Genomic DNA, 26,872 nt, shown 5'->3' on the forward strand with positions numbered 1-26,872 from the left:
AACTTGTGTGTACGTTCCGATTAAATTAATATTGTGTTACAATTAGTTCAACACAATGTTTTTAAAACTTTTTTGCCTCTTAGTAATTTTTCGATAAGCCAGCGTTTATCGAGATATTTTGAATATTATTTGTCGAATCCACCACATACATATTTGTATTATGGTTAATTAAGTACGATTATTATAGAGACCTGTTAATAATCTGAAAATTTATTTATAATTTTCATTTTTAGGTATATTTTGAAAAAGAAGCCACATCTCGATAAAAGGTGACTTATCAAAAAAAGACTAAGAGACAAAAAAGTTTTAAAAACACTGTATTTACCTAACGGTACCACAATAATAGTTTAATTGGAACGTACACAAACATTTGGGGGGTTTAAAGGAGCAAAACCCACAGAAAATTTTTATGTCAGTATATTAAAAAAGAAGCCGCATCTCGATAAAAACTGGCTTTTCAAAAAAAATACCGAGAGACAAGAAATTTTAAAAATTTTGTGTTTAACTAATGGTTCCACAATAATGAACTCATTGGAACGTACACAAAAGTTTGGGAGGGGGTTTAAGGGAACAAAACCCCCATAAAATTTTTATGGGGTGGACAAGTTTCACTATAATTTTGTTTTAGGATGTTTCTGATATAAGAATGATACAGATCCGTTTTCAATAAAAAATATTTAATAGTTTTCGGTATATTGAAAAAAATCTATTTTCATTTTGTAACTTCAAAGGACTGTAACTTTTTTTTGTGAGCACATTTTTGTACTAAGGTAAGTTAGGTTCAATCGAACTATTTCTGACCCCAGAATGTGCGGTATAATTTATGACCAATCTTTTCTGGACACCCTGTATAATACATTGCCGTATGTTGCTTGGAGCTGCTCACAGAAATCATCCTTCTCTTCCTCATTACCTTCATTTGTGGGGACTCAGAGGCGGCTCTAGCCCATGTAGCGCCCGTGTGCAATCGATGCCCTGACGCCCTTCGCTTGACGCGCAGTCAAAATGGAATAGTCGAATAGGTACCTATAATACCTAGTACCTGTACTAATATTACATAGTATTCGAGGGTATTAGGTACGCTTATAATGTAAACAAAAATCCAGACGCAAATAGTGCAATATTAAATTATGTCGGGAGCCAATAGGTATTCACGGCGTCAGGACAACCTACTTAGATCTGTTAAAAATGTTTAATCAAAAATGAACTTTTTTATCTATGAGGTATAGAGGAAAATTCTTTGAGGAAATTTGACAGGTTTGAGTACACGAGTAAATAGTACTTTTAGGAAGGAATTGGTTAGATGAATAAAAAGAACAACTTTGTAATTATTTTAAAAAATAATAATTAATAATTTTTAAAGGACGCACATAGGCACTTACTACAACATATAATAATTATAATTAAAAAGAATAGTATATTACTTTATGAGGCGGAGAAGCATGACTTTTCTTGACGCGCCCGATATTACGCGCCGAACGAAGTGAGGCGCGTAATAGAGGGCAAGTCAAGAAAAGTCGCTTCTTTGCCGAATAAAGTATACTATTTTTTCTTCAAACGTAGCAATTTTCAACCATAAATAGTACAATTCATACGCTATTTTTACTCGAAATTTACTGTGACAACTATCAAAGTCGTCTAGATGTTAGAAATTAAAATAATTAAGTCATGATTCGCCAACATCGGGAATGATTGCTGAAAGTTGTGCTCGACCATCAGTATCATCAACAATTACCAATGCGTATCAAGAGTCGGGAACATTTTTGCACGGTTTCAACTTTGAAAATGCCTCATTAACTAATTGTACTTTTAATATTACTATAAATAAAAATGATGTTTAATTGTTGTTAATGACATTTGTATTGTTGCTTTGTGACATGTTTCATATTGTTGCCATGACAACATTTCTCCCTCCGCCGTAAAGAAATGGGAAAAAAAACTGCTGCCGGCGGAGACATCAAACTTTGACAGGATCAAGTTAGATAAGTAATGTCATCATTATTTGACGTTTGAAGAAAAAATAATTTTCGTGCTTTTGAATTAGCAAAATCTTGAAATAATATAACTTACTTTAATTTTTATTTCATGTTCAATACTTATTAGTGATAAATTTGGCAATCGACTTTAGGACAATGTTGACCTTAGATAATTTTGAATTATTTTTAATTTAGAAAATAATCTTTCACTGTGCGCTTCTGTCACTGGCAATGTGAGGTAAATTCTAAGAGCAATGAAAAAATTTGGGAACACTGAATGTAATTATGTCATTATTTATTTGTATACAAGTAATTTAAAATGAAGCTGGACCTTGAATGCTGCATCAGTGAAAAACTAGAATCGATCGAGCTGTGCTTGTGTCACAAACAAAGAGGTTCTGAGACATATGAATAAAGAAATAAAAATTTTAAATTCCATCAAAACAAGAAAATTTGAATATCTCGGACATATTACACGTGGAGAGAGATACACCTTGCTCCAATTGATTATGCAAGGAAAGATTCAAGGAAAAAGAAGCATAGGGAGACGCAGAATATCGTGGCTGCCTAACCTGAGAGAATGGTGCGGATGTACATCAAATGAACTTTTCAGAGCAGCCGTCTCTAAAATCCGAATAGCTATGATGGTTGCCGACCTCCGTCACGGATATGGCACTTAGAGAATAAGAATTTAAAATATCCAAAGGTGTAGTAGAATCATCGATAAAGATTGGTAATATAATTGTATTTCATTAAAGAGCTCAAACCTATCTACGTCTAAAGAGCCAACATGACACGATTTATTTTCTAAATTAGAACAATATGCTCTTTTTGTATCTAACTCTAAATCCTTCTTGTCTTTTAATTTTTGAAGGAACGAAAAAGTGTCACTATTTTTCGTTAAAAGTTTGAAGCGTTCGTCAAACTTAGTAATTGCGGTAGTTAATAGGTAATAGTAAAAGTTTACTAATGTATTTTGGCGTCAGTTACTGATTCATCTTCCGCCTCATAATTAAAAAAATTTCATATTGTATAATTTTATGTTGAAACAAAGTAAAGGACCCAGGACCCGCTCTTTGGAGTTTGGCGCCCCCAACATCTCGGCGCCCGTGTGCACCGCACAACCCTGCACAATAGGTAAAGCCGCCTCTGGGGGACCTAAACGTTAATTACTAATATTTCATGTACCAAGAAGTGTGGTAATTCTCGTATCTATTTCTGTATTATTTCTCTTTCTCTGTCTTGTTTTCTCGCATATTTCCGTGATTTTTCCACGATACTTAGTACCTAGTTGTTTTTGTTAAAAAAAATAATCCAAAACAGAAATGTTTTTTAAAATTTTATTCTATAATTTTATTTCTAACATTATTATATAACCTAATTATGCTATAATTCTAATCAATTACATAAAACTGTAATATTTCAATTTCCTTTATGCCCTTTTTACCAGACATTAAGATCTTGATTATTTTGTTCAAAATAAAATTTTCATTCGTGATAATCATCTACATTGTAAATATTAATTAATATCACGAATAATGAACAACGACGTTTTTGAGATGACTGGTTGCCTAGTCCAGCGATAATTTTCTGAAGTTGCCATGGTAGCCTAATATCTCGTCATTTTGTAAGGCTGAAGGCCGTAAACTTTCATTGGTTCTTAGGGTATCGAGTACGTCGAAGCGGTCCTTGTGATCTTGTAGTTTTATTTTCCACATTTCTGAAATAAAAATTATGGATTAAAGAATTTTACTGCATGTAAAACAATGGTTGACATATTGACATAAATGAATGAATGATTGAGATATTTTGATAAATCGAGAATTATACATAAATCCTACTATTATTACCGTACAGGTAAAAATAGTGTTACATTCTACGTGTACGTCGTAATCGTAAAGTAGGAGAAAGAAAGAAATGCAACAAAGTAGTACACTTGCCCCTCTTCTCTATTCCCTTAGCGAAGTTTTAAAAGGAGAAAAGTTGCTGTAAACATATATATTGATGTGATATCGAGTAATTATTAGATCTAATAATTTGGATCTCCATGGCGCATTGTTTTGTGATTAAATAATAATTAACTCTCAATATAATATATCTATGGGGGTCCTACAGCCTCTGACATTCCGCAGTTCGATATCCAATCTTCTTTATGGCTCTATCTGTCACTATTCCTCTGATTCCTTCTATATATACCAATGCTGGTCTCCCTTTTGTTCTTCAATTTCATAAAACAAAGTTTAAGTCCTTTTTGGCCATCGTTTATCTTTCATTCGCGTTACACGACCGTACTATAAGAGCTCATTGACTTCTGTTGTATCTACGGTATTGTAAATCGTTCCTATTCTCCTTCCTATTTCTTCATTTTGGGATGTGATCAAGTCTGAATATCCGACGTGCTTTTCTTAGATAGTTCATCTCAACTACTTCTAATTTTTTCCGCTCTCTCATCGTTATTTGCCAACATTTAGATTCTTACGTCAAAATTGGTTCTACAACCGACTTATGGATTGTCATTTTTGTTCGTAAACTAATTTTAGGAGACCAAAATAATTATTAGTTTAGTGTTTGTACAACATTTTGACCCTGTTGTATGAGACTGGTGTATGAGACCGGCTCTCTAAATAACTTCCTATAACTCTGATTGTAGTGGAGATTTTGAATTGCTGCTGCATATACCTCTTCAGTTATCAATCAACTGTGGGTGAAGTCCACGTGAAGTGTAAAAAATATTATTATACTTTTATTATTAGACAACACCTATTAATTAGTAAAGTAATTAAAAGTAGTAAGTTTTAATTAGTAAAGTAATTTAAGATCTTTTTCTTACTTTAAATGTTTATGTATTTGTTTATTTATATTTAGATATGCATTACGAGTAGGAGAAGCAAAGAATATTAAAATTATTTGAGTAAGTATCGACTGACGAGGAAACGTATGAAGATGATGATGAACAAAGTTACTTTTTGTTAAAGTAATATAATGTTAACACAAATGCATATCTACAAAAACATATGATCATATATTCATTAAATAATATAATTGTACACAATTTTGCAAAAAAAAAATTTTTCAAATATTGCTGACCCATGTTTTTAAACCCGGTCTTCTGCACCGTGCGCGAGTATTCGATCACAAAAAATTGGCGCGAGTAACGGAGGATTAAATTGTTTGCATTTTTTTTTATACATAAATATCTCTAATTGAGCGTTGTGGGTCTCCTTTTCTTCCTATCTTCTACGATATTCCGTTTTGTTTATGTTGATTGCGAGTTCCCAATTTTTGTATTCTTCAGTTAACTTTCGACTCATGTAATTTATACCTTTCCCATCGTTTGTAATAATAATCATTTGATCATCTGCCAAAAAAATGATTTTTTTGTACTGGATCCAAAGTCCTACTCCCATCCCTGTGCATTTTCTCGTCCAGTTGGTTAATGCTTCCTAAATATATGTTTTGAATAAAGGGGACAAAGAACATCCTTATCTTAAGCCTTTTGTGACATGAAATGCGTCTGATATTTTATTCTCAATTTTAACGGCAGTTTTTGCATTTACGTACATGTTTGCTATAGCGATGACATAGGCATTATTTAGTTCTGCCTTTGTCAACGTTTTAAACGGTATTTTTAAGAGTACTCTATCATAGGCCTTCATAAGAGAATAAGTCACTTGCTATTGCGTTTAGTAAATTTTAATTTCCGACTTATAATCGACTTATTTCGTATGCTTTAATAATGACGCACAGGTAAAGACCCGCCGACTCAACTGTATAAGGGTTTGTTTAATATGGAGAGCAATGGATTGTATCCTCGCTTCGACCCTTGCTCCCTGGTATTTATATTCGTGAATTCTCGAATTTAAAATAATGTATTTATTTTAGATGTGAGAATTCACGAATATAACGAATATAAATACCAGGGAGCAAGGGTCGGAGCGAGGATACAATCCATTGCTCTCCATAATGAGCACAACTTAAGGAAATTGTAACCTGTATCTCCCTCTTGTATGTTACTTCAATCCAACAATAGAACTAGTCCGTTAGATGTCCGGCTTTTATTTAAAGCAGTAACGTCTCGAGCACGTGTGTGTATCAGCAGAATAGTTAGGGCTGATACATTACAATATATATTTTTTTCTTTTTCAATAAGAATTTTAAACACGCAATCTAAATAAAAATGCGCCACCTAGCAGGAGTACCACATGAACATGTTATAGTTAGGAAACTAATTTTGATTATTTAGACTTATTGAGTTCACATTCTGTCCATTTATCTTTGCACAAATCTAATCTTTATTTACATGGTTAACTGTTCAATTATTGAACAATTCGTTCGATGAATTCCTGTGGATCCCCGATCTAATTTTATAAGCAGTCACTTGCCTATTAACGGTCGTAGCGTCAGTTGTTTTATATTACATAAATAATTTAGTACATATTTTAATTTTCAAGTTTGTTTTAAAATGCCGAAATGGAAGCTCTTAGTAGATGAGTTAATTAGAAATTATAAAAAAATTAAAAATGACAGTAAAAATCGTTTTGCAGAACCTGTGTAAAGACGGTAAGATATTTTATTTTTAAAAATTTACGAGATGCCAAAGAAAAATTAATTATTTTAATAATTGCGCTTAATTAATTAAGTTTTAACAATTAAGTTGAAATTTAAGAAAAATACTAAAAGCGAAACTGAAAATTATATCTTAAATAAAATCAGGCCGGATTTACTGCAGGAAAGTCCTGCATAGACCACATATACATTCCCACAATGATTTGAGAAAAGAATGGCCAGAAATATAGACCAGTACACATGGTATTCATCGATTTAAAAAAGGGGTATTGGTATGACACGATTTCCAGAAATCAAATAATGGGAAAAACGATGAAGTAAATCGGGATAACGATAAGAAGGCATCAAAGAACTTTTATGATGTAAACAAGGTAAAAGTTGACACCGGCTATAAGAGTTTAAGAATCGAACAAATTAAAGACCACAACAGTCTTACTGCAGGGATGATCTACATCTCCGACGCTATTTAAGATATTCCCATAAAAAATATTAAAGCCAGGGAAAGGGAAATTTGAAGATATGGGAACACCTATCTAGACGATATATGTTTATATCACTTTAAAATTTCAGATCATCCGGATTGACAAATTATAGCCATAATTTTTACTATTGTTGTATCTGCTACGTATTTACTTACCGTTTAATTCTTGAAGGGAGAGTTCCAATCCCTGATAGTCTGTAGGAAGAACTTTCACTGAAATATGGTTAGAAAGTGTTTCTGTGCCCTCGTGTACGAATATCTAAAAAATATATTTGTGTTTTTATCTAAAGGTATAAATTGATTAGGATTAGTAATAATAGTAGATTAGAGATTTATATTTCACTTGTGGTATTAAAAGACATTTCCGGTTATATTTTCATTTGGGTATATTCAACAGAAAATTGGTCGAAAAAAGGTTGGTCGAATTTGTCCAAGATAAAGAAATGGCAGTAACAAAGACCTTAATAACACAGAGGATAAAATAGTAAGAAACCAAAGAGACCATACTGCGATTGGAAGAAGACACAGGAATTCAATTAAATTCACAAGGGCGTATCCTGGTTCTGACATAGCTTCTGATTACAATCCAGTTTTTGACGAATTTAAGTTAAACCTTTTGCGAACACGACTATGTAGACACTTAAAAAGGGAAATTACTGTCTGCATATGAAATCGTTGTCCATGACAACGGCGTAACCAGGATGCTCCTAAGGGGGAATTACGATTATCTGATGGTTTCTGGGGTATGGAATACCGTTAATCCTCCCCCCTGGTTATTCCAGCTGTCCACTTGTCCACGAATGTGTTAAGTCTAAAAGAATAAATAGGCACAACAGGTCAGAATGTAAAAATTCTCAGGAAGAACTTAAAAGACGTTATGTTAAATATATGTAGGTACAGATGAAGTCAATGGAAGGATCCTTAAAACGGTGTATAACCAAAATAGATAAAGAAAATAAAAATAAAAGAAAATAAGGAAAGCAGTGGCAAATGGGTTGAATGAGAAATGCTGTGAAATTACAAATCTACAATAATTACACTACTCGTTTAAAATATATATACAGAGGAATTAATTTATTAAACACAACACTAAATTGAACGACCAAAGTGATAACAAACAAACTGAATAAAATTATAACATTAGCAGAAGAACAACAAGGTTTTAGGTCGGGAAGATCATGCATCGACGCTATATTTATAATGAGGCAGATTCAGGAAAAATCGTTAGAATACAACAAAACGGCATACTTATGTCTCGTGGACCTTAAGAAGGCATTTGACAGGGTCAAATTAAAGGACGTTATCCATTTATTGTACGCAAGAGAGGTTCCTCTAGGAATAATTAAAACGATCGAAAATATCTACCAGAACCACACAATAAAAGTAAAAGTAGATGAAGAACTAACTGACCCAATTGAAGCTGGAAATGGGATAAGACAGGGAGATTCTCTGAGTCCTCTGTTATTCAACGTGATCATGGACGAAATAATAAAAAAAAGTAAGAACAAAAAAGGATACCAAATGGGAGAAAAACAACTTAAAATAATCTGCTATGCAGACGACGCGACGCAATACTAATCTCTCAAAGTGAAGATGCTTTACAACGTATGCTGCACGAATTTAGTATAACCGCTAGAAAATTTAACATGTTAATTTCCCCAAAAAAGACGAAATGCATGGTTATAACAGCAGATCTTATAAGGTGTAAATTAGAGCTGGAGGGTAAAATAATAGAACAAGTCATGGAGTTTAAATATCTAGGCAGCACACTATGCAGCTACGGAAAGCTCGAAACAGAAGTGAAAGACCGGGTGAATAAAGCAAACAGAGCCGCAGGTTGCTGAATGAAACAATATGGAGAAATAAAAACATCGGAAAAGAAGTGAAAGGCAGAATTTACAAAACAGTCATCAGACCAATAATGACATACGCGGCGGAAACACCACCTGATACAGAAAGAACAAAAAGAATGCTAGAAAAAGCAGAGGTGAAAACATTGTGAAAAATCGATGGTAAGATGCTGTGGGATAGAGCTGGAAATGCAGATATACGAAGGAGATTCAAGGTGGACAACATTACTAACTGGGTGAAAAGCAGAAGAGTATCGAATGGAACGACCACATAAGCCGAATGACAAAAAATAGAGTAGTAAGGACGGCGAGAGACGGTTCTCCAATAGGAAGACGATCAGTGTGAAGACCACGAAAAAGATGGAATGACAACTTACTGGAGGCGCATTGAAAAACAGACACAGTAATGCCTATATAAAAAGAAGAAGAAGAAGTTTAAAATATATACATAATAAGAGATAATGTACATCTTAGATCTAAAGTTTTTAATACATGCATTATTCCGATATTAACATATGCGACCCAAACATGGACAATTACAAAAAATAATATGAACATACTCAGAGTCACTCAAAACGCGATGGAAAGAGCAATGCTTGGCATACCACTTAAGGACAGGAAAACAAACACATGGATAAGACAGAAAACCGAAGTCACCGATGTGGTACAAATATCATTAAAATTGAAATGAGAATACGCTGGACATATAGCTAGGAGTGATCTAAACAAATGGCGCAGAACAATTCTAACCTGGAGACCATACCAACACAAAAGACGGAGAGGCAGACCTCCTATGAGATGGACAGATGATCTGAAACGAACTGCCGGAAAAAGTTTGCTACAAGTAGCGTAAAACAAAAAACAATGGAAAGGAAAACTTGAAGAGGCTTATGTTCAGATGTGGACGTGAATGGCTAGACGAAGAAGAAGAAGATTAGAGAAATCACCGTAGGCTACAGGGGCGGCATGAAAATAAACTAATTGACGATAACGAGCAGATAGCAGCATATTATAACGAAATAAAAATACGAACATTAAAAGAATATAAACAGAAATAGAGATATGCAAAATAGTATTTAAAGATAAAAGACTTGGTCCAAAAATATCCGAAGAAGAAGCAGACGGCGGACCAATAATCATATAATAAATGGAGAGGTACTACTCTTCATGTAATCTACTGAATCTTCTGAAGAATATCAAGCAGATAAAACTTAGCCCTTGAAGGTGAGTAATTTCATAGCGCAGCCAAAACAACCATTTCAGAGAGTGGTTTAATTACTCTTGTAACCAAATATTAAAGCAGCAGTGCATAAAGTCCAAATAATCATGGTGCTCGCCAGCCTTCGAAAGAATTAGGTACCTTAAGTAGAAGGCATATAAAAAGTACAAAGGGGAACTATTACTAATTATCATATTATGTAGTACATTCAAAAATATATACAGTGCGGTGGAATAAGTGTTGCCCCTCCCTGTTAACTTGTTTATTTTAAGAACATAAGCAAAACGCTCGGACAGGTCGATTTTTAAACTAATCATAGTATATCATAGCATCAACGTTTCGAACTTTACGCGATCCGTCTTCAGGTGACAGGCATAACTTTGATTTTTTAAATGGTAAAGTACATCATGTGACACCTCATTTAACAGCTTTTAAAATACTGATTTCAAAAATGTATAATACTTTAATCCTTTTTGAGATCGCAGGCCCAAAATTTCGGTCGAACTCTTTTTAAACGCATTTATTTTTTTCGAATTTTGAGAAAACTAATAAGTATTTTTGAAAAATTTAAACGCAGAATGAAAGATTAGATTATTACCGAGGGCTCAGTCTCTTAGAATAAACAAAAAGTTTCTTTTGAATGATATAATGTGTGAAATTAAAAATCACACTAAATTTTCTCTTTTTTCCACCACTGTGACTTATTAAAATAAACATTATAGGAGTTCTCAGGGACTTTGGACCATCGAGAATACTGTAATATTTCATTCTGCGTTTAAATTTTTCAAAAATATTTATTAGTTTTTTCATGATTCGCAAAAAATGATTGCATTTAGAAAGAATTCGACCGAAATTTTACGCCTACGCTCTCAAACAGGATTAAAGTATTATACATTTTTGATCTTAGTATTTTAAGAGCTTTTAAACGAGGTGTCACATGATGTACTTTCCTATTTAAAGAAATCAAAATTATGGCTGTCACCTGAAGAGGGATGGCGTAAAGTTCGAAACGTTGATGCTATAATATACTATGGTTAGTTTAAAAATCGACCTGTCCGATCGTTTTGCTTATATTCTTAAAATAAACAAGTTAACAGTGGGGGGCAACACTTATTCCACCGCACTGTACAAGAACACAACTTACCCGGCTGGCCAATTTGGGCTTGATCAGTTGTTTGAGTGCATTAATCGTGTTAACGGCAAATGTAGGACAGTTGACCATGTGTATCTTTTTCAGCTTATTGGAATAAACTTTCTGTAAAACAGAAATTAATTTTAATTTTACTAAAACACCCTCAATATAAGTTTCTAAAATTAATCGCTACTCCTAATCTTCCTTCAAGTTCTATATTCAAAAGTACACAAAACAAACGTTCCCAAAACACCAACCGAAATTAAAAAATTTCAATCTGCCCCTTCAAAGGAAAAGTTCGATTACAAATACTTTTGGAGAGTGAACAAAATGTTTAATAAAGGGATGAGGCTTTAATCAAAGTTGAATCAAAGAATAAGCTGCAAAGTTTATAAAGAGTATACAGCCCTGTTAAAAGTTTGGTATCGCCGTGTTATTTTAAAACGATCCACAGGAAAAATTTGAAAAAAAGGTAAGTAGGTTAAAGATTAGGAAAGTGAAAATTATACTTTGTCTTTCAACAAAATTAATGAAGGTAAATTAATTCCATAGGACAAAACAAAAGCATAAAATGTAATCTAACATTTCCTCTAGTATTCTTCTTATTTATCGTTCGTTTGCCTTACAAATTTTAGAAGACACATTTTGGTTGTCGGTTGGTTCTAGTAAAAGTCTTTAGATTTTTGGATCTTAAACATAGAATTGTTTTAATTAGAACCTACAACGTCAAGGAAAAATCTCGGGAAAGAGAAATGTGGGACGTAGGAGGATTTCCTGGTTTTGAAATTTAACCCATCAGAGACTGGCGTTGCCATATGGCAACGCAAAACACTGTTTAAAATACTAATTCTTACACGAAAAGTTGAGACCGAAAAACAGAGATTGTGCTACTAGTTATTATGTTAACGTTATTAGATTGTTTGTCTAATTTAGGGTGCCACTAAAACGAAAATTAATTTGTCAAATCAGTTGTTTGTGAGAGCATTTGTGAAATTGTTACTTCAAGATGGACGTCAGATTTGCGTAAGTAAAATAATAATACTAAAAATTCGTATACGTGTTTGATAATAATCAAATAAAAAGTCAAAATAACGTGTTTAAAATACTCAATATTGTGAGACCAATTCTTTTAGTTTTTATTTGTTATATTATATCCCAAATACGAGTGTTGCCATACGGCAACGCTAGGACGCGCTATTACCGACTTTTATAATATACTGTTTTTTTTTAAACGGCTTAACACTTGAAGAGGCATTACAAATTACTTACGATGATGACATAGAAATGGTCGAAATCTACATTGAGCCTACAGAGGGTGAGCTGGCAGCTGAAGACTCAGGCGAGGAAGATGGTAATGGACGGTGGTCGATAATTTGTCAAAAGATCAACTTCGCTCACAGGCCGAGGTTGTTCTTTCTAACACAGAAGAAGAGCGACTGGGGAGCAAAGATGGTCCATTTGAGGAAATAGATTTTGAAAGTGTTGGGGATGAAGAATATTTAAAAATTGATTTGACAAAAGTCATTTGAGTTCGTGGCGATATTGAAGCAACAAGCAAACCTTTTCCACAACCTACTTGGGTTGTGGAAGGTGTAACCCAAATGTGGGCTGATAACACCATAGTGACCGTCGCATCAACCTCATATGGGGTTTTACCTGTGAATGAAATAAAACGCTATTCCCAGGTCGATAAAAAGAACGTACACATAGGCAAACCTCAATTTATTGCGAAATATAATTCTGCAATGGAAGGCACTGATCTTATGAACCAAAACATATCCAGATATCGTATAGGAATCCGTAAAAGAAACGTTGATGGTGCTTTTTTACTTGGCTAATTGACTGTTCAGCGCAAAACAGTTGGAATTTAAAAAGAAAAAAGGGGTACTATGACGCAGCTTTAGCTCAAGCGAGATATTATGAAAACATTTGTCATAGGTACAGAATCCGGCAAACCAAGGGGTCGCCAGTTTAAGTATTTCCAGTAGATCCATTAGCAGAGTTTCCGGTGACGTGCGTTTTTGACAATATAGGACATTTCTTAACAAACACCCCTGATAGAAAAAAAAAAGAGATGTGCAGCTGAAAACTGTAAATCCATCATGTGCAAAATGTGTACTAAATGGAAAGTTGGAGTATGTATAAATAGCAACGTTAATTTTCACACACGATTTCAACTTAATATTCACTTTTTTAACTAACTAAAAACAATTCATGTTTTTTAGCATGTGCTTATTTTTTGATCCTACAGGAGACTAGCTTTGCCATATGGCAACATACTATTTTGAGAAAAATAGATAACAAACATAATAATTTCTTGTTGTTTTAAGCATTACTAATAATTTACTTAATAATTTGTTTAAAATTATTCTATTTTAAAAAAAAATTAAAACTCCGTTCTTGATAGGTTAATGGAGTGGTGTGGGTGCAGTTCAATACAGTTGCTTAGAGCTGCAGCCAACAAAGTTAAGATTGATGTGATGGCAGCCAACCTCCGATAGGAGACGGTACTGCAAGACAAGAACGTTTAAAAGCAAATAATTGTTTATAATTTTGCTTAGTGAGACAGTTCGTTTCCTTTTTGGTTCAGAGCAAACCATGGGCCTATCTGAAGAGCTCAAAAGACTTAAACGTATATAAGAGGGTGATGATCTACCTGTGAAACACAATGAAGTTTAACTGTCTTTCATTTCCTATTAGTTTTACTGCTATCTGTGTACAGGGAACCAAGATCCGATGAAATTTTACCTAGATAAGTAAAGGGGTCGTGGAATGCAATCTTAGATTTCCCCTAGTCTTCTTCTTATGTATCGTTCATTTGCCTTGCAAATTTTATATGGCACGAATTCGGGTTGTTATAAGAACTTGGTTCCAGTAGACGTTTTTAGATCTTTAGATCTACAACTTCAAATTGTTTTAAAAGCATAAAAGTTCTAAAACGAAAGTTAAAGACAGGAACGAGGAAAGTATCAAAGTTCAAAAATAAAAAACGTCCTCCCGAGAAACGAAGACCGGAGATTCCTCAGATAATTTTAACACAATTTAACCAAATCCACCTAGTCTGATAATGCTTCCTGAGGGAGCTGGAGCTCTTTGAAGATGGTGTCTTGGAATTAGTTTTTCTTAAATATTTTCAGAACACTGTTATTTAGAAAAACGAAAACTGGTACGCTTATTTATCTTCCAGAGGTAAATCGATTCCATCAATTAAGAACTTCTAGTACCGATATAAGCGCACGTTTTGGGTTGGACAACTGGTATTTTATCGCATAACTTTTTTGTCTTCAACTTCTAAGCATTTTTGATACTGGATTATTAAAGTGTGAGGAATTGTAGTAATAAAAGATACTCTTGCTTTAAGGCGGTAGGATGTACCGTTTTCTAGAAAAATCGATTTAAAAATTTTTCGTTAATGAAAAAATTTGAAATTTAAAAAAAAAGAGGGTTTATTTTACCGACTTAAAGCAAGAGTAACTTTTAGTAATAGAATACCTCATAATTTAATCATCAAGTGTAAAAAATGCTTAAAAATTAAAAACAAAAAGTTATGCGGTAATATAACCGTTTACCTACCCAGAAAGGGCGCCCATGACCGGTACTAGAAATTCGTACTTGATGTAGTTGATTTACCTTTCGAATATAAATAAGTGTACCAGTTTTAGTTTCTCTAAATAGAAGCGTTCTGGAGGTATTTAAGGAAAACTAATTTCAAGACGCCATCTTCAAGGAGCTCTCTCTCTTTGGAAGCATTTTCGGGCTATAGTCCAGGGCGCATCTGTTTTGAGATGGACGTTGAGAGGTGACTCAAATTTTTTTGCAGAAATTGCTTGAAAATAAATCAAATAATAATATTTGAGTTATCCTCCTTCTCAAAACGGTCCGGAACATTGTTTAAATAATCAAAATTTCAAGTATTGAAGGAAAAATTCGATTTTTTTCTTCGTTTTTTGATTATAACTTTAAAAGTATCCATTTCCGAGAAAAGTTGTTCTAACATAAAAGTTGCATAATCCAATTTTATACAACATAAAATTGGTAAAAATTTTAAAAATAGTCACCCTAGTTGCAAAATAGCAATAATTGCGAAAAAACCATACAAAAACAAGTATTCGCATTTTACGTTTTTCAACCATTTATGCTACACTTAGGACCTTCATATTTCATCCAAAAAAACTTTATGATACAATAAAATAATACTGTAAATTTCATTAAGATCGGTTCAATAGATTTTGCAAAATAAATTTTGCAATACAGCTTTCGCAAAAAGAATTCATTTTTTCAAAATATTACAGGACTGAAAATAAAGCAGACAGCAAGTTGAAATTTTTTTGCTTATAGAAGTGTACCGTACCTTACATTTGCAATTTCCAAAATTAAAATCGATTAGTTACCACGGCGTCAGAAAATTTTTGAAATAAACAATAATTTTTGGTGCTACGCGCAGGACAGCGGTGTTCGATTAACACAGGTTGATTTCCACCAAAATTTCTTCCAATCTTTATCTAATATATTATTTTCTCACTCTATATTTTGTTGTATTTTAATTTTTTAATTCCACAAAAATCAAACTAATTTTATAATTGTTTGTGAAATATTGTTTAAACAATTGCATGTGTTTAAAAATAATAAACTTTTATTATTTAAGTTAAAATATATGAACAAAGAAAGTTTTTGCTAATAAAAGTGTTATTTCAAAAGATAGAGTATGTGTTTTTATTTTGCAATAAACAAATTCATTTATTTATATCGAAATGTCACAAAAATTAAAATTTATCAATCATAATCAAAGGTCATTGGAATGCCCAATCAGAGCAAACTATCCGCGGTCCTGCGCGTAGTACCAATAATTAATGTTTATTTTAAAAAAACTCCTGACGCCGTGGTGTTAATCGATTTTAATTTTGCAAAATTGGAAATGAAAGGTACAGTACACTATTATATGCAAAAAAAATTTCAACTTGCTATCTGCTTTATTTTCAGTCCTGCAACATTTTGAAAAAATGAATTTTTTTTACGAAAGCTGGATTGCAAAATTTATTTTGCAAAATCTATTGAACTGATATTAATGAAATTTACAGTATTGTTTTACTGTATCATAAAGTTTTTAGGGTGAAATATAAAGGTCCTAAGTGTAGCATAAATGGTTGAGAAACGTAAAATGCGAATACTTGTTTTTGTATGTTTTTTTCACAATTATTGCAATTTTGCAACAAGGGTGACTATTTCTTAAATATTTAACCAATTCTACATTGTAGAAAATTTAATTACGCAACTTTTATGTCAGTACAACTTTTTTCGGAAATGAATACTTTTAAAGTTATAATAAAAAAACCAAGAAAAAAATCGAATTTTTCTTTAATTTTTTGACATTTTAATTATTTAAACAATGTTCCGGACATTTTTGAGAGGGAGGATAGCTCAAATATTATTATTTGATTTATTTTTAAGAAATTTCTGCAAAAAAATTTGAGTCACCTCTCAACGTCCAAATGTACTAAAATTTTTACAGATGCGCCCTGGTCTACTAAGTAAATTCAGTTAAGCGGGAAGTCTACTGTGACAAGGGAATAAACAGGCCGATTTTCCGGATTTGTTTTCTAACAAAATGTGAATTGTACATTAAATTAAATTAAACCGTCATCTTTATTATATATTCAAGTATTTGCAAAAAAAATTTCAAGTCGAAATATTCAAAATGACCGTCGTGGCACTCCTTCAAGCGCAGGTCCGTTTTTTTAGGTGCCCAAACGGTGTACATGAAATCTCACGTCTGGGTGAGCTGAAACAAAAAAAACAAAACATGGTTATCACCTACATAGTATTGGCTCTCGTCTGACGGAGGATTTTGTCGATTAAAAATTTTGGCGCCGAAAAAAAAATTCTTGAATTTTTTTTCTATTTTTGTGCCCAAATTTGATGTTAGTATTGTTTATAACAATTAAACAAAAATAGATATCAAAAAAATCCTCCGTCAGACGAGAGTCAATAATATGTAGATGATAACCCTATTTTGTTTTTTGTTTCAGATCACCCAGACGTGAGATTTCATGTACACCGTTTGAGCACCTAAAAAAAAACGGACCTGCGCTTGAAGGAGTGCCACGACGGCCATTTTGAATATTTAGACTTGAAATTTTTTTACAAATACTTGAAAATCAAAAAAAAATCCGGAAAATCGGTGTACATGAAATCTCACGTCTGGGTGATCTGAAACAAAAAACAAAATATGGTTATCATCTACATAGTATTGACTCTCGTCTGACGGAGGATTTTTTTGATATCGTTTTTTGTTTAATTGTTATAAACAATACTAACATCAAATTTGGGCGCCAAGAATTTTTTTTTCGGCGCCAAAATTTTTTATCGACAAAATCCTCCGTCAGACGAGAGCCAATACTACGTAGATGATAACCACATTTTGTTTTTTTGTTTCAGATCACCCAGACGTGGGATTTCATGAAATTTTTGACTTGAAATTTTTTTTGCAAATACTTGAATATATAGTAAAGATAAAGGTTTAATTTAATTTAATGTACGAGTAATATATTGTTAGAAAAAAATCCGGAAAATCGGCCTGTTTTTCCCTTGTCACAGTAGACTTCCCCCTTAAAGTGTCTTAAAATTATCTGAAGAATCTCTAGTCTTCGTTTGTCGGGAGAGTTTCTGGACACCATGTATAAATGGCATTCACTTCCTATGGCTGCCATTTTGTCTTTTATATAAACCCTTGTTGTTGGAGGTGTTTTATTCAGTTTATTCATAACATAACCTCAAAGAAATAAGTCGATTGCATTGAAATCTGGTGACTCGGGTGGCTACCTTACCGCTCCATCGCTGCCTATCCATCTTTTATAGCCAAGAGCTTACTGACTACTGTGGTCTAACAAAATGTCTCCGTATTTCAAATACTTTACTTACCTCGACTATTGTCAGCATTTTCTTCAAATGGAAAGGCGACGATTTAAAAATATGTCCCATTTTCACGTTTTCTAAATCGATAACAATAATTTCGTCATATAACACATCCTCCTGAAATCGCACTTCCATATTGCTGCAACCATAAGCCATATACTTGTAAAAATCGAAGTTGTCGGTGCAGGTGTCCATTAGTTTGCAGACCGTAACTCTTGAACCTTCTTCAGTTCTTTTGGGCAAAGGAAAGAAATATCTACAATAATACAAAAGATTTTGTTGACTCAATTATCCATACCAACAAATAAATACAATCGATAACGCCAATTTGCATGATAGTCTCTTTTATATCTAATATGAAGGCTCTAAGAATTGGACATAATACAATGAGATACATTAATATAATTATTGACAAAAAAATTGGTTTTGACTTTTTATTTCTACCATAATGTACATCTAATATTTCAAGCAGGAAAAGTCAAATATTCCTCCACGAATAGCCGGTTGCTCATAATCAATCTATTTTCCAATCGAAACTCATCAATCACCAGCTAATAACATATTATTTTTTTCCTATCGATATTCCTTTAGTAAAAACAATTTTACGAAAATACAATTTTCGTAAAAACGTGTGTCGAAATATTTTATCAAAAACTGTACACAAAGGGGAGAGCTATTTTTATTTTGCGATTTCTTATTCTTTAGTTTGCTTCATTTAGACCATGTCTTGATTTATAAATGAAGTATCTACGAAATAATAGATCGTAATGAATGATCCTTTCCAAACTTCCTCTAAATTTGATCAGGAAAGAAGTTTGAGGATAAAGAGACTTGGTGGTGGTCAAATGAAGTACAGGGAAAAATAAAAGAGAAAAGAAAATTATATAAAAAGTGGCAAGAAACCAGATCGGACATATATCTTCAAAACTATATGGTCGCCAAAAAGGAAGCGAAAGTAGCAGTAGCAAAAGCTAAAGCAGAAGCGTATTCAAACCTATACGATCAACTTGATACCAGGGAAGGCGAAGCAAAGATATATAAAATAGCCAAACAGAGAGCAAATAAAGCAAGAGATTTTAATCAGATTAGATGTATCCGAGATGAAAATAATAAAATACTAATTCACGAAAAGGATGTCAAAAAGAAATGGAGAAAGTATTTTGACAGTTTATTAAATGAAGAATTTAACAGACAGCCTGTGGAGTTAACGGAGACAGTAACAGCAATGGTTACCAGAATAACAAACGAGGAAGTGGCTCAAGCGCTTCAAAAATTAAAGAAAGGAAAAGCATTCGGACCAGATGATATTCCTGGGGAAGTATGGAGAGCATTGGGAGAGACAGGAATAAGTTGGCTAGCAGGTCTATTTAATAGAATTATGGAAGTTGGACAAATGCCAGACGAATGGAGAATCAGTATATTAGTACCTGTCTACAAAAACAAGGGAGACATACAACAATGCACAAACTACAGGGCTATAAAACTACTTAGCCACACCATGAAAATATGGGAGAGAGTAATTGATACACGGATACGTGAAGAAACTGAAATATCCGATAATCAATTTGGCTTTATGCAGGACAGATCAACAACAGATGCAATTTTCATTGTAAGGCAACTGATGGAAAAATATAGGAATAAAGAGACCAACGCTCATATGGTATTCATTGATCTTGAGAAAGCATATGATAGAGTTCCTCGAGAGATTCTGTGGTGGGCACTCAATAAGAAAGGAGTCCCTGGCGAATATGTAAAGATTGTGAGAGATATGTATGAGGGAGTAACGACTAGTGTTAGAACAGGTGTGGGAGAGACTGATAAATTTCAGGTGAAAGTAGGATTGCACCAAGGCTCGGTGCTTAGTCCTTATTTATTCTCATTAATTTTGGACCAGATAACAGCGAAACTACAGGGTAGTATTCCATGGTGCCTAATGTATGCTGATGATGTAGTGTTGATAGGAAATAGTGAAAGATACTTAGAACAAAAACTGGAACAGTGGACACAAGCCCTGGAGGAAAAAGGTTTAAAACTTAGTAGGACAAAAACAGAGTATTTGGAATGTTCATTTAAAGATGGAGTTACTACAAATAAAATGGTATCTTTGGATGGTGAAATGATTGTGAAAAGCAATAGTTTTAAGTACCTGGGATCGGTATTACAGAGTAATGGAGAAATAGATGCAGATGCATGCAGTAGAATTAGGGCTGGATGGGTGAAGTGGAAAGAAGCGAGTGGTGTGTTGTGTGACAGAAAAATTCCAATGAAGCTGAAGGGAAAATTCTATAAAACAGCCATAAGACCGGCTATGATGCACGGAACTGAATGTTGTGCAGTGAAAAAGAAAGGGGAACAACGAATGCATGTGGCGGAAATGAGAATGCTTAGATGGATGAGTGGAGTGACAGAGAAGGATACAATTAGAAATGAGTATATTAGGGGAAGTCTAGGTGTGGCACCAATTGATGCCAAAATGAGAGAGGTTAAGATGGTTTGGTCATGTTCAACGTCGAGACGTTAATCACCCAATACGAAGAATAGCTGAAGTGCAGATTCCTGGTAGGAGTAGGAGAGGAAGACCAAAGAAGACCTGGGCGGAGACGATAAGGCAGGACATGTTGGTAAAGGGGATTAACATTGATATGACCCAAGATAGAATTGTGTGGAGAAATGCAATTAGGGAAGCTGACCCCGCATAGGGATAAGGCAAAGAGAATGATGATGATGATGAATGAATGATCCTTTAATGAAAATTTTCCAATATCCGCAAGAAACTTTAGAGATAGATTTTCCCTAAATTTTTTGATACAACCACAAGGAAATTCCAAAAATCACGTCATAAATGGTCAATGTGAATTAACGATAGAACCATTAAGATGAATTAAACAAAGTTAATACGTATAATCGACATCGAAAGAAGTTACTTTGTTAAAGTAGAATTGGCAGGACACGTCGCCAGATTATCAGACAATCGATGAAAAAAACGTATTGTCGAGTGAAGGCTACGACAAGAAGTACCTACTAGAGAGCAGAGAAAGACCAACAATCAGATGGACCGATGACATAAAACCTATTATCATTAACTGGACGCAAGCCGCAAAAGACAGAGATAGATGAAAAAAACTGAGGGATACGTATGTCCAGCAATGGACGCGTACAATTTTATAATGATGATTACTGCATATAAATTTTACAAATAAAGGAATAAGAATCAAACAGTATTATCCATAAATTAAAACAGTACAAGATGGAAACAATAAATCGTTAATACTTTATGGCACTTTCTCTTATAAACAAGAGTGTGTGTAGTTTGAACGCACGTAAGAAGTTATACTTCTATTATTATGATTTTAACAAAATAAATAGACTTTAGACAGTTTATTTGTATTATATTTAAATATTAAACTAAGTTCAATACTATTAATATTCAATATTAAAATAAATGATACCAAAAATTAGAAATAACATTTATACATCATTTTTATGAACTTGCCCCCCCGCAGTTACTTCTCCCTTGATGAATCGTAGAAAATCTAAACAACTTCGGATTTTCTACAAAAATGTCTTTTTTTTTCTTAACCCTTATCCGGACAAGGTGGGTCCAACGGGCCCGAGACGCCCATTATTTTATCATAAACTGATAAAAAAAATTTTATTGAATTTTATGCATCACTGAATTTGTTTAGAAGTATGTTTCCTTCAACATTGCCATGAGCTATTCAAAATATTCATTATCATTTTTGAAATTATTGCGCCGAAAGAATTTTGTCACGTAAAGGGCAACACGGGCCCATCGGACCCTGTTTGTATTTATACCTAAAGTCTAAATCTTTGCTACAGAAGTTAAACTGGCAGGCAGGTATTGTTTTTGTGGATTATCTAAACGACTTTTATGATTCCGGAAATCTAATAATAAAGTCTAAACGTGTAACAAACAATGTAAATATCTCTTTGATGTGAACATCAAAAAGATGCTTACAATAGGTGTTTTATCTATTCTAAATGAATTTTAAAAACTGATAATCATTTTTGGAATGCAATAATGTTGTTAGGTAGGTAACTATACATATTTTGAAATAAATAATGCATCTGCTATCAGTCGCTTGATATCGATGTTAGTGTCGACAACTAAGCTCCTAAAATTAAATTGAATTAGAGTGAAAGCAGAACTGCAAGATATTGATAATAATTTATGGGATTCCTATGATAAAGAACCTCCTGACGTAGGTGTCATTGGAAGTGACCCTGAAATTAAGGATCGTCTTTCGGAAGCAAGTGAAGAGGGTGGTCAGCAAGTAGTATTGTGTGATAATGAAGAAGAATGTATAGCTACAAGTTCCAAGATTTCAGAGTGTGTAATTTTTGAAACTAAGGATGGAATTAACTGGAAGAGTTAACCATAACCGACAAGACGTATGCGATACTTCGACATAATAAAAAGCAAAGTACACAAAAAAATGTTAGTCCCTGGTCAAAGTGTAGATGATCCTGTTGATCCTTTTTTTTTGTTTGTTGACGAAAAAATTGGGAACGAAATAGTGAAGTGTACAAATAAAGAAGCTTAAGAAGTCCTGGGGATAGAGAACTGGAAATATTGCAACTCTACAGGGCTATATGCCTCTATTGGACTACTACCAACTGCAGGGCACCTGATTGCCAATATCCATAATGTAGATATACTTTTGACTAAGTTTTATGGACCTACTATATTTAAAGCTACCATGAGGTTAAAACGATTCAAAAACTTGCTAAGATTTGTTCGATTTGACGATAATGGCACGAGGTCTGAACGAAGAAGGAACAACAAATTATCAGCAATAAGCGATGTGTGGAATCAAGTCAACCAAAACTTTCAGAAATACTATTTACCAGGAAAACACATAACGGTAGGTGAGCAACTTGTTCCGTATCGAGGTAGTCTTTATTTGGCTCCAAATGTTTATTACTTGTGAATAAATATTTTTTCTACAAAAGTTTTCTTGCATTTCATTATTTTGGGCAAATACTTCAGATAGATCACACCCTTGAGGTAGACCGCATACTATAGCAGCACCTTTTTTTTATCTAGATAATTTAAATTTAATTTTAATAAAAAATCAAAAAAGAATATTAGAAATAATATACGGGTAAATATGAATAGTACATTCAAGAACAGTAGAGGTCCCAACGGACCCGAGTTGCCCGGTTACGTAAGTAAAATGTGTTGCCCGGATAAGGGTTAAATATGTAACTTAAAACATTTAGCAACTAACTCCATACTGTCGGTATGCGCGTACTTCATACTGTCGCTTTTCTAAAAATTCACTCCAAACATTTTTCCCCAGTGGTGAATAAAAAAGTATAACTTAAATAAATTACTTACAATTGATCAGCAATTTTTTTCAGATGTCGCTTATTGATATTAGAATGGTCATAGACTTCTGGCATCATATGGCGGATAGTGTAGTACATATCTACTTTTTCTTTAGTTTGTTCTATGCTAAACTTATTTCCTAATAAAAAGTTTCTTATTAAACCATCACCTGTAAAAGAGAAAATAAATGTCAAATTCGTATCACTTGTTTCAGTGGTATGTTAAAATTTTTTGTTGAGAATAAAGTAAGTCTGTTTGGAGTAAGTTTTGGAGGTCAGCTAAATGTACTAAGACTATCATATGAAGAGTAGAGGGGAAAAACAAGGAATGTCACTTTTTCATGAATTTTGGCTTTTCTCGCCATGTGGTAGCAAAAACTGAGTACTATCGACTAGACTATCGATTCAGAACAATAACCAGAAAGATCAGTCAATAAAAACTTTCTAAGAATTTGTATCCAGGCGAAGGACCAGGATTGTCCGCACGCCACTGAACAAAAATATGGATGCCAGCAGTTTTTTGGTGCATTCTTAAATTAATAAATTGATATAGATTAATACTATATGAAGGTTATAGCATAAGAATTGCTAGAATTCTGCTAAGAATCTCTTCTTCTTCTTCTTATAATAGGCCTCTTTTCCTGTTCTTACCGATTTTGAGCTTGTATTTGTATCTTTGATGTTGACTGCCAGCTATCTCGCCATCTTTTAAAGGGCCTTCCTACTGGTCTCTGGCCCGTTGGCTTCGAATCCCTGGCTATACGGGCTATTCTCTCTCTGTCCATTCTCGCCACATGCTGATTCCACTCTCGTCGTCTCTGTCTTCCCCACCGTACTATATCTTTTATGTTACAGAGATCTCCTATTCTGTCGTTCGGTATTCTGTCTCTCAGTGCCCTCCCAGTTATTGACCTCAGCGTTCTCATTTCTGATGTTCTCAGTATCCTCTTGGTTTCCGCTGTGTCACATCTTGTTTCTATCGCGTACGTCATGATCAGTCTTACACATGATTTGTATATGCGTACTTTCCCTTCCAGCCTCATATTTTTGTTCCTCCAGATGACATCCCTCAGACATCCTGACACGTAATTGGCTTTATTTGCTTGCTTTCGGACGCTCTTTTTAACATCTCCATAACTACATATTTCGATTCCCAGATATTGGAATCTCGAGACTTGTTCAATTAGTTCGTTGTTAATTACTAATTTGCATTATGGGTTCCCTTGACACTACCAGGGATTTTGTCTTGGCTGTTGATATTTTCATGTTGTAGTTCTTCGCCACTCTATTGAAAGTTTGTGCCATTCGCTGTAGATTATCCTCGTTATCGGAGATTAAGATTGCGTCGTCAGCATAACAGAGGATTTTTATTTGTTTTTCCGCCATCTTATATCCTTTTCCAGTACCTTTAATGTTTTGTATGATTTTGTCCTTGACTAAATTAAAAAGCAATGGGCTCAAGCTATCCTCTTGTCTGATTCCCGAGTTGATTTCTACTTCCGATGTTAGTTCATTCTCGACTTTTATTCTGGTTTTGTTCCTCGTATTAATGTCTTTAATTATCCTTATCATCTTTTTGGGCTGATTTTTCTCCTTTAGCAATCTTAGCACATCTTCCAATCTTACTAAATCGAAGGCTTAAGTCAGATCTATAAAGCACATAAATGCAGGTTTATTATATTCCAGTGCTTTCTCAGTAATTTGCCTGGCTATGGATATGGCGTCTATTGTAGACCTATTTTTCCAAAAACCTTGTAGTTCCTCACTAATTGTGTATTCTTCATTTATTTTATTGGCAAGTATTTTTGTTAAGAGTTTAAGAGTTGTGCTCAGCAAGGTGATGGTACGGTAGTTGCTAGGGTCTTTGCTGTTTCCTCTCTTGTGTATAGGTATTGTTTTACTCGTCCTCCACTGGTCTGGTACACGCTGGCTACATATTATTTCTTGAAAGAGGATCTCTATGTTTTCGATTAAGATTTCTACTCCGTATTTCAGGAGCTCATTTGGTATCCCTAAGTGGTTTCTCCTAAGTGGTTTTTAGATATCATAGGAATTAAACCTTTATCGGTGTTTATCCCAATATGTATAAAACGTTACATTCCTTGTTTTCCCTTGTACTCTTCATATATATGTCCATAGACTAGACGGTCCTTGACCGTCTGAAAATTATATCTGAACGCTTGAAATTTACACCAGGTCATAACTTGTACCTGTTCATCGAACTTGTTCCTCCAATGAGCACAAAGAAAGTTATTTATAAAGTAAAGAAAAAGATGCAATAAAGTGAACTATTTCATCTTATGCTTGATCAGCGAAGTCACTCATCAAGATTGAAATCTCGTGGGAGTTTCTTGAGTACCAAACCTCCAATCGAAAACAACGTTGCCTACAACATTGCAGAGAAGCGTCTATACTGGTGCTTTAACAGAAAAAGAGGAGATGGCTATAGGCTGTCAATTATACAACACCACAAAGAGGTCTCTAAATAGACTCATATCTAAATAGACCTGCACGTCAGACTGTAGGTCAAACATGGGGGCTACACAGAGGATAAGAGTGCGACTGCGTTGAATTGAAATTCTTAACATCGATTGGTTTGTACGGACTTGACCCAGGCATGCAGTCACTTTGTCCTAATGGAAGCTAATGATGGCTTGGAAAATTCTCGAAGTGGCGAAACGTTGGCAGTATCAAATTAAATTAAAGCAAGTAGTATATCATTTCTAGAAAAGTCAGATCGGCATCCATAATGATGAAGTCTCTTTTCAGAAGTCACGATTTACCACTTAATACCAAAATCTTTATCATTAGATGCTATGTATTTTCTACGTTACTATACGGAGTAGAGGCCTGGCCACTTTCCGAAACTTGTTTAAGAAAACTCGAAGCATTCGAGATGTGGTGTTACAGACACATTTTAAGAATGTTGTGGGTGGATTTTGTGAATAGTTTTGAGGTCCTACGTAGAATAGGCAAGGAATGCGAGATAATTAACACCATCAAAGAGCGCAAACTAGAATATCTTGGTCATGTTATGTGGAATGAAGAGAGATATGGCTTGATGCAACTTATTCTTCAGGGCAAGGTGATTGGAAAGACAGGACTCGGGAGAAGAAATCTTGGCTTCAAAACCTGAGAAAGTGGTTTAATAAGTCGACAACCGGACTGTTTGGAATAGCAGCAAGCAAAGTTTGGATAGCCATGCTGATCGCCAACATCGGGAACGGATAAGCACCTTGAGAATAAGAAAGTAGTATATAATATAATATTCGTTTTTCTCTCGATATTTAAAGGAAACATGTCATAATATGTATATAATAATAATATTATATTGAACATAAGCCATAAAAAATGCAGTTTGTAAAATATTTTGTATAAAATAAT

At 33.9% G+C, this 26,872-nt stretch overlaps 1 protein-coding gene across 4 annotated transcripts in view; it reads right to left on the reverse strand.

Annotated features, from left to right (window-relative positions):
* Positions 1-3,302: 3,302 nt before the first annotated feature.
* The window catches only part of LOC114345791 (clavesin-2), an 80,421-nt gene continuing 56,851 nt past the window's right edge, over positions 3,303-26,872 (reverse strand). For all 4 annotated transcript variants that reach the window (XM_050645976.1, XM_050645974.1, XM_050645975.1 and 1 more), the window contains exons 3-7: positions 23,499-23,658; positions 18,143-18,392; positions 11,237-11,347; positions 7,180-7,282; positions 3,303-3,696 (exon numbers count right to left, since the gene is read on the reverse strand). In XM_050645976.1, coding sequence (XP_050501933.1) covers positions 3,548-3,696; positions 7,180-7,282; positions 11,237-11,347; positions 18,143-18,392; positions 23,499-23,658 — 773 coding nt within the window. In that variant the 3' untranslated portion in view covers positions 3,303-3,547. The remainder of the gene's footprint in view (positions 3,697-7,179; positions 7,283-11,236; positions 11,348-18,142; positions 18,393-23,498; positions 23,659-26,872) is intronic.

The sequence above is a fragment of the Diabrotica virgifera genome, chromosome 3 (genome assembly GCF_917563875.1).
Source record: "Diabrotica virgifera virgifera chromosome 3, PGI_DIABVI_V3a".
NCBI classification, from domain to species: domain Eukaryota; kingdom Metazoa; phylum Arthropoda; class Insecta; order Coleoptera; family Chrysomelidae; genus Diabrotica; species Diabrotica virgifera.